General features: G+C 39.1%; 1 protein-coding gene across 2 annotated transcripts in view; it reads left to right on the top strand.

Moving 5' to 3' along the window:
- Nucleotides 1-12,963, top strand: part of LRRIQ3 (leucine rich repeats and IQ motif containing 3) — a 108,268-nt gene that overhangs the window by 48,478 nt on the left and 46,827 nt on the right. For both annotated transcript variants that reach the window (XM_074961533.1, XM_074961532.1), the window contains 2 exons: nucleotides 703-871; nucleotides 9,790-9,928. In XM_074961533.1, the coding sequence (XP_074817634.1) occupies nucleotides 703-871; nucleotides 9,790-9,928 (308 nt within the window). The remainder of the gene's footprint in view (nucleotides 1-702; nucleotides 872-9,789; nucleotides 9,929-12,963) is intronic.

The raw sequence follows: 12,963 nt of genomic DNA on the forward strand, positions 1-12,963 counted from the left end.
AGCTAATAAAAATTAGGTAATATCTATACAGCTCGACACCACTTCTAAAGACCCAGTTTTACAAAGCTTTTTCCAAAATCTTGACCTGAATGGAATTTAACATGGATTAATTTGTTAGGCCCTGCAGCCTTTTTTTATAGGCCTTTTTCTTACTTCTCTTTCACCTCAGCCAATCAGCACAATACACCATTCCTTGCTTTTTTCCCTTCTGAAGACCCTCTTAATACTATTCATCCGATGAAGTGGGCTGTAGGCCATGAAAGCTTATGCTCTAATAAATTTGTTAGTCTCTAAGGTGCCACAAGTACTCCTGTTCTTAATACAACTGCGAGACTTGCATTTAACTCCAGGGCCTTTCCAGCTTTTCTTATTTTGTATGTTGTAAAATATCTTATTTTACTGCATATATCAGCTAGGGAACCAAGTTAAGTTAGAAGTGGGAATCTTAACTGTGCATTTTCTGTCTTTTATGTCAATAAGGTTTCAATCTAAATATTTAATTAACATTGTTTTCGGCATATAATTCCCTTTCTTTTTCTTTCTTCTTAAGTAATGATGTACAGGAGGAAATTATAAGTATTGTGGTTCACTTTGTTCTTTAGCAACAATAAAAGAATCAACTGTCTGGATTATTCAGTCATTCAGAAGTACCTACATTTTTATTTACTGTGAACTAAAGTATCAGAAGTTCTGTTTTTACAGCAAAATTCCTTTGGATGAAGTTCTTCTGCAGAGACATTATATCAGAGATGGAGCAAAACAAATTTACAGTCAAAGCACACTTCCAGTATGTGATAGTAAAAGCTTTATATATCACATCATTAAACCAGAACAGAATACTGAGGACAAAAAGCTTACATCTGGGAAACAAGTAAGTGTACTATTAAATATTAATTTAATAACTATTTTCAGAAAAATCTGCACTCTGCATATAGCACCAAGGATCATTCTAAATATTCCAGGAAAATCTGTTAAGAATAAAGAGCATCTATTGAAAAACTTTGTTCTTGACATTTAAGGTTCTGTTTTACAAGCTATATTGCAATCCCTACAACCTCAAAGACAGAATGGTCTTTGTTTAGACTTAGAGGGGGGAAAGAAGTAAGGAAAGGGTGGTGAGGTCCCAGCAGATGGCTGGGGAACAGCTGTGGAAGGATGATGGCAGCCCTCTATGAGGTAGAAATGATTAAGGAAGGAATCATTACCTGCATTGCACAGTATATTGCTGGATAGTTCCCAGATGAAATAAGCTGATAAAGTTATGGCCTAATTAAACCACACCCCTCACATCTTGTCTTTCTTTCTGCATGTCCAGAACAAATAATGTAAAATGCTGATGTGTGATACAAATGGATGATAAAGACAGGAATGCTAATGTTTAGTGTACATACTATAGCTCTAAATATTATACTATGTTAATTGTTAGTGCTGTGCAATTTTGTAAAAACTACATGCCATTCATTGCACTTCCATTATTTAAATATCTTTTTCATATCTTTTCACACAGTTTAAAGGTATAATGCTGCTATTCTGTGATACAAAAGAGCATTAGAAAACCCACTTGTACAAATAGAAGAACATATTTGTTTCCTTTTAACAAATAGAATTTTCTGTTTTCCTACTTTCTCTGTGCTTTCTTACTTTTGTCAGATACTACATAGAATGCCACTGTCCCACTTTTGCACGTAACTGTAGTTTTCCTCCTCATAGAAGAGAATCAGAAGTCTTTTCTTTTTGGAGTTAAAACCAAAATAGCCTCTCTTTATACAGTAAATATGGTTGTATATTACAACTTTAAATATAATTGCTGAATGAATTTCATGTGGAACAATTTCTTAATGTTATTTTGATTATTTTTAAACCATCTATCTTGGTAATTTGAACTCAAAAAAAAATCATACATTACCAGAGGTGGTTCCAATCATAGCTGCAGGCACCCCAAGAGTCAGGAAAAGTACTTGTCAATTGCCAACAATCTGATACTGCCTGTAAATTTCCTTATCTGATCCTAGCTTTTTGTGTTTCTTTTATCCTGGACCTGACACAGAGCTCCTTTAATAACCAGTTTTATAGCCTTAAACAATCTTTCCTTGTAATCTGTTTTCCAGTGAAAGCCATAGATCTAACCCTTTCCTTTCTGGTCACTGGTCTAGGAGCAGTAATTAGAGAAGTTCACACTGTATTTCCATCCCTGGTAGTTTGAGATATCCAACCTTAAAATCAGATCATTCTTATTACCGTTTTACTGTTTTCTGCAGTTAGATTTTAAGATGATTTTAAGAGATAATATCTGGTGAACATGTAATACGGTTAATGGTTTATTGGTGTGATCCTTCTTTCTTCAAGATCTGTGGGAGTTTGGCCTTTCAGTCAATGGGTTATAACATTTGAATGATAGGTTCAAAGGTTTCAGATGTATACAACTCTAATTTTAGCTTAATAACCTGTTGAAATAAGGGAGTGGAAGTGAAAGGAAAAGCAAACAAGTAGCCAGAATAATATGATTTCAAGTTCCAGGATTCTATGACTTGCCGGCGCTAGATACACATGATATGTAACAGTGGAAAAAACTTGCCTATGATATACAGCATTAATTTCTAGCTCTGATCGTATGTGAGTTATTGAACTTTAAAACTGTCACTGATCCCTTAATCTAGCAGTGATTTTTGCACTGGTCTAGAATGAATATAGCAAATCTCCATAGAAATGCCCATAAATAAATAAAGTTCTGAACTTTGGAAAAGGAAATTTTCACAGAGGAAACTGCGGCTGAAGGTTGTGTCTTTCAGCAGAGTGGTTGCTTGGTTTGCGCTCCAGAGATAGATACATTTTAGTGGTGGATGATATGATCACTGTACATAGAGGACCTGATTCTCATTTGTAGTAAAGTTCTTTATACCACGCTAAAACTCTTTTACCATGTCAGGGCCTTAGTGTAAATGAGGCTCAGGCCCAGAATCTAAGGCATTTTGTCATTTCATAAGTCTATGAAAAGTACTATTCTAAATGTATAGTATTTTAAATTTTTACATATTTTTTCTGTTACATGGCATGTTTTTTTTTTCCAATATTAATCATCCTCAGCACAGGTCAGAATGGAAAACTCCATAAAACAGTGAGAATGTGATGACAAAGTGCAGTGAATTTCAAACAACTTGAGCTGATGATTCTTCCACAAGTGTTGATGAGTCAGACTCTTGAGGCCAAATACAACTGTACAGAGGGATAGCTCAGTGGTTTGAGCATTGACCGGTTAAACCCAGGGTTGTGAGTTCAATCCCTGAGGGGTCCATTGAGGGATCTGAGGTAAAAATTGGGGATTGGCCCTGCTTTGTTTGAGCAGGGGGTTGGACTAGATGTCCTCCTGAGGTCTCTTCCAGCCCTGATATTCTATGATACTTTAAGCAAGTGGAATTCCACTGTTGCTAACAGAACTTCCACTGGAGTTTTCGCTTCTGTTACAATCTTGGTTCTGCTTATGTTGATTTACAGAAGTCTTCTAAAAGCACTGCCCTAAGAATCTTGAGTTGAATGGTTTAATAAATGGACATAGTTAGGTTAGTGTCTGTACACACAATTAGCATTTTGTTTCTCTTTAAAAAGTGTAACAAAATTAAACATTTAGTTTACAACAAATGTAGATGAGCTGTTAATAAAAAGTGATTTTAAGAATTAGAAGGAAAGGAAAACTGCACTAATTTTCCTTAGCCTAACATTTACATTTTTAAGAGGTAAAAACACTTTTAATCGCAAATGAACTATAAAATATTCTTTTTTCACAGTTAATTAAGATTGACATTTTATAGAATAATGCTAGAGGTGGACATTTTGTTGAGAACATGTCATTTTTGACATTACTACTGTTGGAGCCTGGTGTAAGGTTGTACATTTTTTTTCAGTTCCCTTAGAACATATATATTTAATGTTTATACATATTGAAATAGTTCTTGTGATTGTTAAGCCATTATTACTGCAGATCACAGTCATCATTATTGCAGATGACACTACTTTTCAATAAAATGGCTGCCTCCACCACTAGTTTCAGAAATACTGATTATTTACAAAATATGTATTTCAGTTTATTCAGTGAGAATTGATTCTTACCCTGTGAATTTGCATACTCTGGGGTGGGGGAGGGGAATTTTCCTTTAAGAGGAAGGAGGAAATGTTTCTCCAGTAAGATGGATTATAAAAGCTAATGGCTGTTTGAAACTGTTCAATCTTCTGACATTTTGGGGAGCAGGATAAACTAATTATCGCCCTGCTGTGCACTTTATGTGGCTATCACCTCCGTATGTGTTGCAAACATACAGTAAAAGAAAATATTACAAAAACAAACTATTAACCAGAAAAATTACTATTTGTTAGCTATCCTGATATTAAAAAATCTTACCACCAGCCTCTTGAAAGGGTCTTACTAACAATTTAGTTGCTCTGGGAAACTCAGAATGTCATAATAAGATTCCAACCTTGATTAGGCTATTGAGAAGTCTCTGCTCTCTTTCTTGTACAACTTAATCAGAGAATCCAAACCACCAACATAAACTGCCAGCACTTGCTTCCCAAGCCAGGGTTAACACTCGAAATCAAAGTTAGGCTTGGTTTGTTGTAAAAGAATGTAACAACCATTGACCTTGTAGTGTTCAGGTTTGCTTTTCAGCCTCTGAATACTTCTGCATCAGTTGGACTCAAACAAAAAGATGCTTTATACCGTGCATCACTTAGTTGTTGTAGAGACACTGTGCACACATCTTCAAATTCAATGCCTATCAGCATGACATGCTTTCTTTACTTTTATACCTTGTTATTCGGCATAGTGGTGATGCCCCACAAGTTTTACAGTGAGCAATTTGTAATGCTATTCCATATTTTCTTCCTTATTGCCGAATCTTTTATTGAACTTTTAAAATGTCTTACTTCAAATTTATGATGATTTTTAATTGAAAAAGTATGTACTGTATCTTATCAAGTTGTGTTTAACTTTTGTTTTTAAGTAGTTAAAATGTATTCCTAAATAAAAACATCCTTTATTAATTTAAGTTTATGGCACCTATTAAATTGTTCAAGAGTTGTATTTTCTTAGTACTGTGGAAGATTAGAACTGTGAAGTAAAATACTAATCTGATAATGTTAAGACTGCTCCAGAATAATCATAGACATAAATTATAATTTCTTGAAAGAGAAAAAATATTATAAGAATATGAACATGATGAAGGCAGACTTATCAATCTAATAAAGCAGTGAGGCAGTAGTGCCAGAATTCTGAACAAATGGTTTAAATTGAGAATAGCATCCTGTGGTATTCAAAGGGAATATTAGTGATAATGGTGAAAATTTGTGAGTATTTCAGAAGTCGTATAGGAAGCTAACTGAATCACATTAATAACTGATGAAACTCCAGGAGAAAGAATCAAACTCAAGTATGTACTTGCCATCAGTCTGTTGATATAATGTAGAAATATGCAAGCATTTTGTCTGATTTTACAAAACCAGTGAAATAAATGCAATGCTACTGATACTGAAAGTGTTCTGTTACTGAAAGTGTTTTAAAGGCATAGGCACCTCCTTGCAGCTCGGATTTAGGTACCAATCTCTGAGAGAGGGGCATGACTTAGGACACACTTCTCTTGTTTGCATCTCCCATTGGCTAGCTTAGGAGGCTGTCTGCCTAGTGTGTTGGCTTTTGTGGATTGCCTATGTCTCCGCATTAGTGTTTAGGGAGCCTAGGCACCTAACTCAGGCTTTGTGGATTGTAGTGTTGTTCCTGTGATTTTCTAGCTGCATCTGGGCCTAACCCCTACAAGAAAGGAATCATGACTCTAAGAGTATATATAGATTGTATGTTTACCGCCTAACTCTCCATTAGAAATTATTTGGGTATAATGATACAATAGGGAAAATTGTTGCTTGATGTCTTCAGAGTAAGTAGTATTTCTGTAATCTTAACAGTATTAATAAAAGTATTTATTTAGTGAAAAATAGGTTATATTCTATACTTGAGGTATTTGAACTGTAAAAATACAGTTTTTCATTGTTCTTTTTGGCTGTGATGACTAAACCACATTTTTGTGCCAAGAATGCCTAAAAATATAGTTGTAACTGCTTCCTCACTAAGGGCCTGATTCTGCAGCCCTGACTCATATCAATGGGGCTCTTTCCATGAGTAAGGTACTACTGAGTCTAAGTTTTGGTGTATTTTGACTTTTATAATTTAACTTTACACACAACCTTAAACCCAAATTTATGATGACCTACAGATGTTGCTGAACAACGTGTTCTCTGATTTCCAAATAGAAAAAATAATCCATTGATTAATGATACTCTACTTAAATAAATCTGTAGAATTTCTTTTACTGGACGGGAGTGTCTTATTGAATTGTTGTACTTTAGTTTACTTGAAAGAGATTGTATACTGTCCTGTTTATCCTATGTGTCAAGCCTATGTATGTTTCTACTTTTTAATGCTTCTCTGAGGGAAATGGATGGCTTAGAAGTTTGGTTATAAGACATAGAACCTTATACTATCACTTCTAAACTAATCCAGTTTGGTAGTGACCAACAGTCCATCATGCTAGGCTTTTTTATGAAACAAGTTGGTGATCTCAGTCCAGTTCCTTTTGGATAAGTGTCCTATAACACATCACAAGTGGCATCATTATTGGGAGTTTGAGTTTGGCAGTAAATTGGCACCTTTCACAAGTAATAAGACATAGGGTATACTGGGGGAAAAAAAAAGAAACAGTGTAAATTTGGCATTTGCATGAACTAGTAACTATGATCTTTTAAATGAATTGTGTAAAATAAACACAGTCATATGTTTTCTTACATCATTGTCATAAGTCTGAATTGTTGTTTTGTTTTGTTTTACCTTTGGTATAGTTTATTTTTTTGTGTGTAGAATGGAAAGAAAACTAGATCCAGCAATTAATTTATAGAAGATAGTGGAATGCATATCACTGTTGACATAACTAAATTACATGGGAAACGACATAAGTAAGAATAAATTTAAATGAAACATATAGGCAATAATATTTGTTAAAAAAAATCTTATCTAAAGACTTGAAATCATGTTTTGTCTAAAGAGACATTGTTTACAATCTTACTGTTGAAACATATGTGGTGTTTAGATGCTGCTTGTAATTATTAGAACTGGGAGCACTGGCTGTTGGGAGTCTGAAAGGACAGGAAACGGGGGGGGGGGGGGAGTTGAGGAGGCAGAGTGAGAGCTACCGAGGGTGCAGCAGCAGCTTGGTAAACAGGTTTCCACTTTAAAAATAAAGTCCTGTTGAAGTTTGTTAGTACCTTGCCTGGTTGCTACAATATTTTGGCAACAAGGATGGATCTTCTGCCTCTGAACCCATCTGCACCATTTCTGCAAAGCCCAAGGTACAATATGTGCATTAAATCATGTGTTCAAGCTTTCAAACATCTTATTGACTGACCTACAGAATATTATGGCCATTATCTTTGAAAACTCATGGCGATTGGGGGAAGTCCCAGACGACTGGAAAAAGGCTAATGTAGTGCCCATCTTTAAAAAAGGGAAGAAGGAGGATCCTGGGAACTACAGGCCAGTCAGCCTCGCCTCAGTCCCTGGAAAAATCATGGAGCAGGTCCCCAAGGAATCAATTCTGAAGCACTTAGAGGAGAGGAAAGTGATCAGGAACAGTCAGCATGGATTCACCAAGGGCAAGTCGTGCCTGATTAATCTAATTGCCTTCTATGACGAGATAACTGGCTCTGTGGATGAAGGGAAAGCAGTGGATGTGTTGTTCCTTGACTTTAGCAAAGCTTTTGACACGGTCTCCCACAGTATTCTTGCCAGCAAGTTAAAGAAGTATGGGTTGGATGAATGGACTATAAGGTGGATAGAAAGTTGGCTAGATTGTCGGGCTCAACGGGTAGTGATCAATGGCTCCATGTCTAGTTGGCAGCCGGTATCTAGCGGAGTGCCCCAAGGGTCGGTCCTCGGGCCGGTTTTGTTCAATATCTTCATTAATGATCTAGAAGATGGCGTGGATTGCACCCTCAGCAAGTTTGCAGATGACACTAAACTGGGAGGAGAGGTAGATACGCTGGAGGGTAGGGATAGGATACAGAGGGCCCTCGACAAATTAGAGGATGGGCCAAAAGAAATCTGATGAGGTTCAACAAGGACAAGTGCAGAGTCCTGCACTTAGGACGGAAGAATCCCATGCACCGCTACAGACTAGGGACCGAATGGCTCGGCAGCAGTTCTGCAGAAAAGGACCTAGGGGTTACAGTGGATGAGAAGCTGGATATGAGTCAACTGTGTACCCTTGTTGCCAAGAAGGCCAATGGCATTTTGGGATGTATATGTAGGGGCATTGCCAGCAGATCGAGGGACATGATCGTTCCCCTCTATTTGACATTGGTGAGGCCTCATCTGGAGTACTGTGTCCAGTTTTGGGCCCCACACTACAAGAAGGATGTGGAAAAATTGGAAAGAGTCCAGCGAAGGGCAACAAAAATGATTAGGGGACTGGAACACATGACTTATGAGGAAAGGCTGAGGGAACTGGGATTGTTTAGTCTGCAGAAGAGAAGAACGAAGGGGGATTTGATAGCTGCTTTCAACTACCTGAAAGGGGGTTCCAAAGAGGATGGCTCTAGACTGTTCTCAGTGGTAGCTGATGACAGAACAAGGAGTAATGGTCTCAAGTTGCAGTGGGGGAGGTTTAGGTTGGATATTAGGAAAAGCTTTTTCACTAGGAGGGTGGTGAAACACTGGAATGCGTTACCTAGGGAGGTGGTGGAATCTCCTTCCTTAGATATTTTTAAGGTCAGGCTTGACATAGCCCTGTCTGGGATGATTTAGTTGGGGATTGGTCCTGCTTTGAGTAGGGGGTTGGACTAGATGACCTCCTGAGGTCCCTTCCAATCCTGACATTCTATGAGTCTATGATTCTATGATAAGCCTGGTGCACTGGATAATTTAGGTTACGTTTCTCATTACCAATCCTTTTCAACTAACTGTGGGTCACTAGTTTGGATCTGGCTCACTTGAGAAGTGAGAGAAAAATGTTATCTGATAGCTGTTTGGCAGTGTACGTGAAATGAGTTTCAGTTCAATTTCCAGTTGGCTGGTATCTACATCGTAAAATGCATCACCTCAGTTAGTATCAATTGGCATCCTTGTATGACAGTCTCAGCAAAAAAGCCAGAATGCCAGTGGGCACAGAAACAAAAACCACCTCTTACCCAAGAGTTGGAAATAGTAGGTCAAGAATTACACACATTTGCATGACACCATGTCATGAATTGCTACTGCGTATCATGTACCAGTTCTGTGGATAAATAAGGGTGTGAGCTTCAAATGTGTTTTACAAGCAAGCACTGTATTCACTTAAAAAGCTGAGAATATCATAAACTGTTCTTTAGGGCTCCTTGTTTGCTCACACTGCTAAAGATAAAGTGCCCTTGTCACTGAAAAACTGCAAAGGAATGCATCTTGGTATAACATATGATAAGTGAAGAGTTGTTTAGACTAAGAGCTGGAATTTTTTTCAGGATTAGAGGTGTGGGGTTGGAACAAGTATGCACCTAGCCAAGCAAAGAGAGACTCTGCCTAGTAACAAATAGTCTTGCAAAAAAGGAGTATCAGCCCACAAAAAAAAGGAGGTTTTTTTTTGTCAAATCGGTAAAAAAGTGTATAGATATCTAATTATTTATAGGAAAAAGTAATATATGCTGTATTATTGCTACAAGTCTTCATTTTCTTGATTATAATGACATGTTTAATTAAAATAAAATTTGTTTTGTTAACAGGTCTCCTATATGAATAATTTTAAAAAGCTTCCTGTTTTATGTCTGAGAAGAAAAAAACAACCAGTTTTCTCCATTTCACCCACATTGAGGGAAAAAAAAAAGAATAAACTAGGGGAACATAGAATTCCATGGAGGAAGGGTTAGTAATGTGATCCTTTTGTAATACTTTATAAAATAAAAAATCTAACTAACCGTAAATGAGAAAAAGCTACTTGGAAAGATTTTAGCAACCATATTAGTTATTTATTATAGGTGGGGCTGGTAGTGTCACTTCTAATTAAAGTTGCTTGATACTTCACATTATCAGACCCTATTTTCAGTTGCTTATAACTTTTCCAAACTTTAATTATTCAGGCTAACTTTTTCCATCTGTGTGTCTGACTCAAGCTGTAATTTTTTTAAAATTTTCAATCAAAACAGTTCAGCCATTTGCAAGAATGAGTCTAGGGAGCAATACATTGTCTTGCCTATGTTAAAAAATTCTGGTAACCCTTTCTTTGAACAGCTCTACTGCCCCCATTCTTTGGAACAAGGACTTGAAATTTGGCAGGGGGGGGTGACCTTTGTGTCAGGAATGTGTCTTTTGTTGCTCCATCAAAAATCCACCAACATTTGGCCAATTTATAAGCCTTTGGAATATTTTAAGAAATTGTACTTCACACATGCCCTGTGGAGACTTGCTAGAGTTTAACAGCTAAAATCTCTGAAGATTCCATCCTCATTGAGCATACTATGCATGGATGATCCCTGCAGAGCAACGGAGCATTCTCCATCCCCTCACAGCTCTGATGAATGACTGAGCACATTCTCTCCAGCCTAGGGCTATTGGAGCAAAACAGGCCTGTCCCAGTAATGACTGCTCTGAGCTGAGGATGGGCCAAACAGTGGAACTGGGAGCACAGAGCCTGCCTCTCCTGTGTTCTCAATGACTTCTCCCAGACAGTGTGGAGGAGGAGGCGATTTGATTCAAATGAAAAGGAGACAAGAGCCAGACCTAGGGTGTTGCAGGAGAAGGCTGGGGGAGTAGAGTTGGACAAGGAGCCTTGGTGGTGTGGACCAGGCCTGGAGGCTGGTGGGGGTGGTAGAGACTGGGTCTGGGAATTAGGAGGACTGGCTGGGCAAGAAGACTGAGCCTGGGAACCAGTGGAGAACTGGGGGACAGATCTGGAAAGAGGCTAGAGTGTGGGGGAAGAACTGGCACTGGCTCAGCAAAGAGTTTGGGACAAGGAGCAAGGGGAGGCACGGACAATGAGCCTAGATGAGAAGCCCAGGGAGGGAGACTGGTCTGGGAACCTGACTTTCCCGGTAATTGCTGCTCTTGGTCAGACTGGGGCTGCACACTGGGAGTGAGAGCAGTAGTCTATTTCTCCTGTGCTCTCAATGACTCTTTTACTCGCACTCTGGCAGTATGGAAGAAGAAGTTGTCTGGTGAGACTGGGACTGGAGGTGAAAGGAAAGAAAGTGGCTGGGAGCTGGGAGGAGAGACTGGAATTAGACCTGGAGAGGCTGGGACTGGTTGGGCAAGGAGACTGGGACTGGAATTCAATTTTGCTCTTGGGAACATGGAAATTGTACAATGAATTGGGGGGAAGGGGAGACTGAGAATGTCTGGACAAGGATCCTGGGACCAGAAACCAGTGTGTGAGGGAATGAGAATGAGGGCAGGAGGAAGGGGAAACAGATCTGATAAGGAGTTAGGGTGCAGGAGAAGACTGGGGAATGGCTAGGCAAAGAAACTGGGAGAAGAAGCCAGAGAAAAGAGAGATCAGGGCAACAAACAGGATGAGGTAGGTGGGGAGACTGAGACTGGATGAGGAGCTTGAGGAGGGAAGACAAGGAGTGAAAGCCAGTGTGGGAAAAGAGAGACTGGTTGCAGAGCCAGGAGGTGGGAACTGAGACTGGGTGTAGGGAAAGGGAGAAACTGAGAGTGTGTGGGGGGGGGGTGGGGTGGGCGGGGGGAATTGGTACTTGGATAGTGAGGCAACGTGGGGAAACTAGACTAGGTGGTCAAGGATACTGGTATTGGGATGAGAATCCTGAGGGATGGAGATTGGTTAGGCAAGGAAAATGAAACTGGAAAAGGGAGCCAGGGCAGAGACAGAGACAGGTTGGAGGGGAAAAGGGCAGGAGGGATCAAGCTTAGGGGGAACAGGCAGAAGAATCTGTGCCCACTAGAGCATACTCCCATCGAGAGCTTTAAATAGAACTGAAAATTCCTGAGTTTCACTATTGCTCTGCTGTCAGCAAATATCTGTGAAACCCACTGGCAAAGTGTGTCTCTCATCACCTACTAGTGCTGGTCCATCAGAGCGGTCTGGTGCGACTTTACATTTGTGTGTCCTTGTCTGTGAGGAGCTTGCTTCTGATGATGAGCTTGGAGAGGTTGAGGGGTTATTTGAAAGCTAGAAGGGGTTCAGGAAAGATTTCTTTCAGGATGGGGTCCACATCAAGCATGGATTGTAGTTGTTCGATGATACCCTGAATGGGTTTCAGTGTGGGGTGGTAGGTGACAACTAAAGGTATTCATTCTCAGAGGGGTATTTATCTCCATATGAATCAGGTTCTCTTGGGGTATTTGAGTTGCCCATTCCATGATGTGACCTACTTCTCTGGTGTTCTTGTTTGGTGAAGGTGGTTTTGGGTGTGTTAAGGTGTATATCCCAGATTTTCTGTTTGGTGCATATTCTGTGGAATTTGAGAGCCTGGCTGTAGATAACAGATTTCTTGGTGTGTTTGGGGTGGTTACTAAATCTATGAAGGTAGGTGCAGTGATCCGTGGGTTTCTTGTATATACTTGTCCATATGGTTCCACTGTTGAAGCTGATCATGGTGTCCAGGAAAGTGGGTGAACACTTTCCACAAAGCGATCACTCTATATCTGACCTATCAGTCCTCATCCTGAAAGGAAACCTACACAACACTTTCAAAAGACAAGCTTGGGAGCTTAAATTCACAGCTTTGCTAGACACTAAAAATCATGGTCTTGATAAAGACACGGGATTTATGGGTTATTTCAACAACCTGAAACCAACTAACTCCCCTTTTTGTCCTATGTCTGCAGAGGTGCTAATGGGCTACTTCAGCTTGAATGGTCCCTTAAAATATGTGCTAACTACTTACACTAAACTATCTGTTTGATCTTGTATTTAGCTGTGACACACTTAGGCTATGTCT

The sequence above is a fragment of the Natator depressus genome, chromosome 8, assembly GCF_965152275.1.
Source record: "Natator depressus isolate rNatDep1 chromosome 8, rNatDep2.hap1, whole genome shotgun sequence".
Lineage (NCBI taxonomy): Eukaryota > Metazoa > Chordata > Testudines > Cheloniidae > Natator > Natator depressus.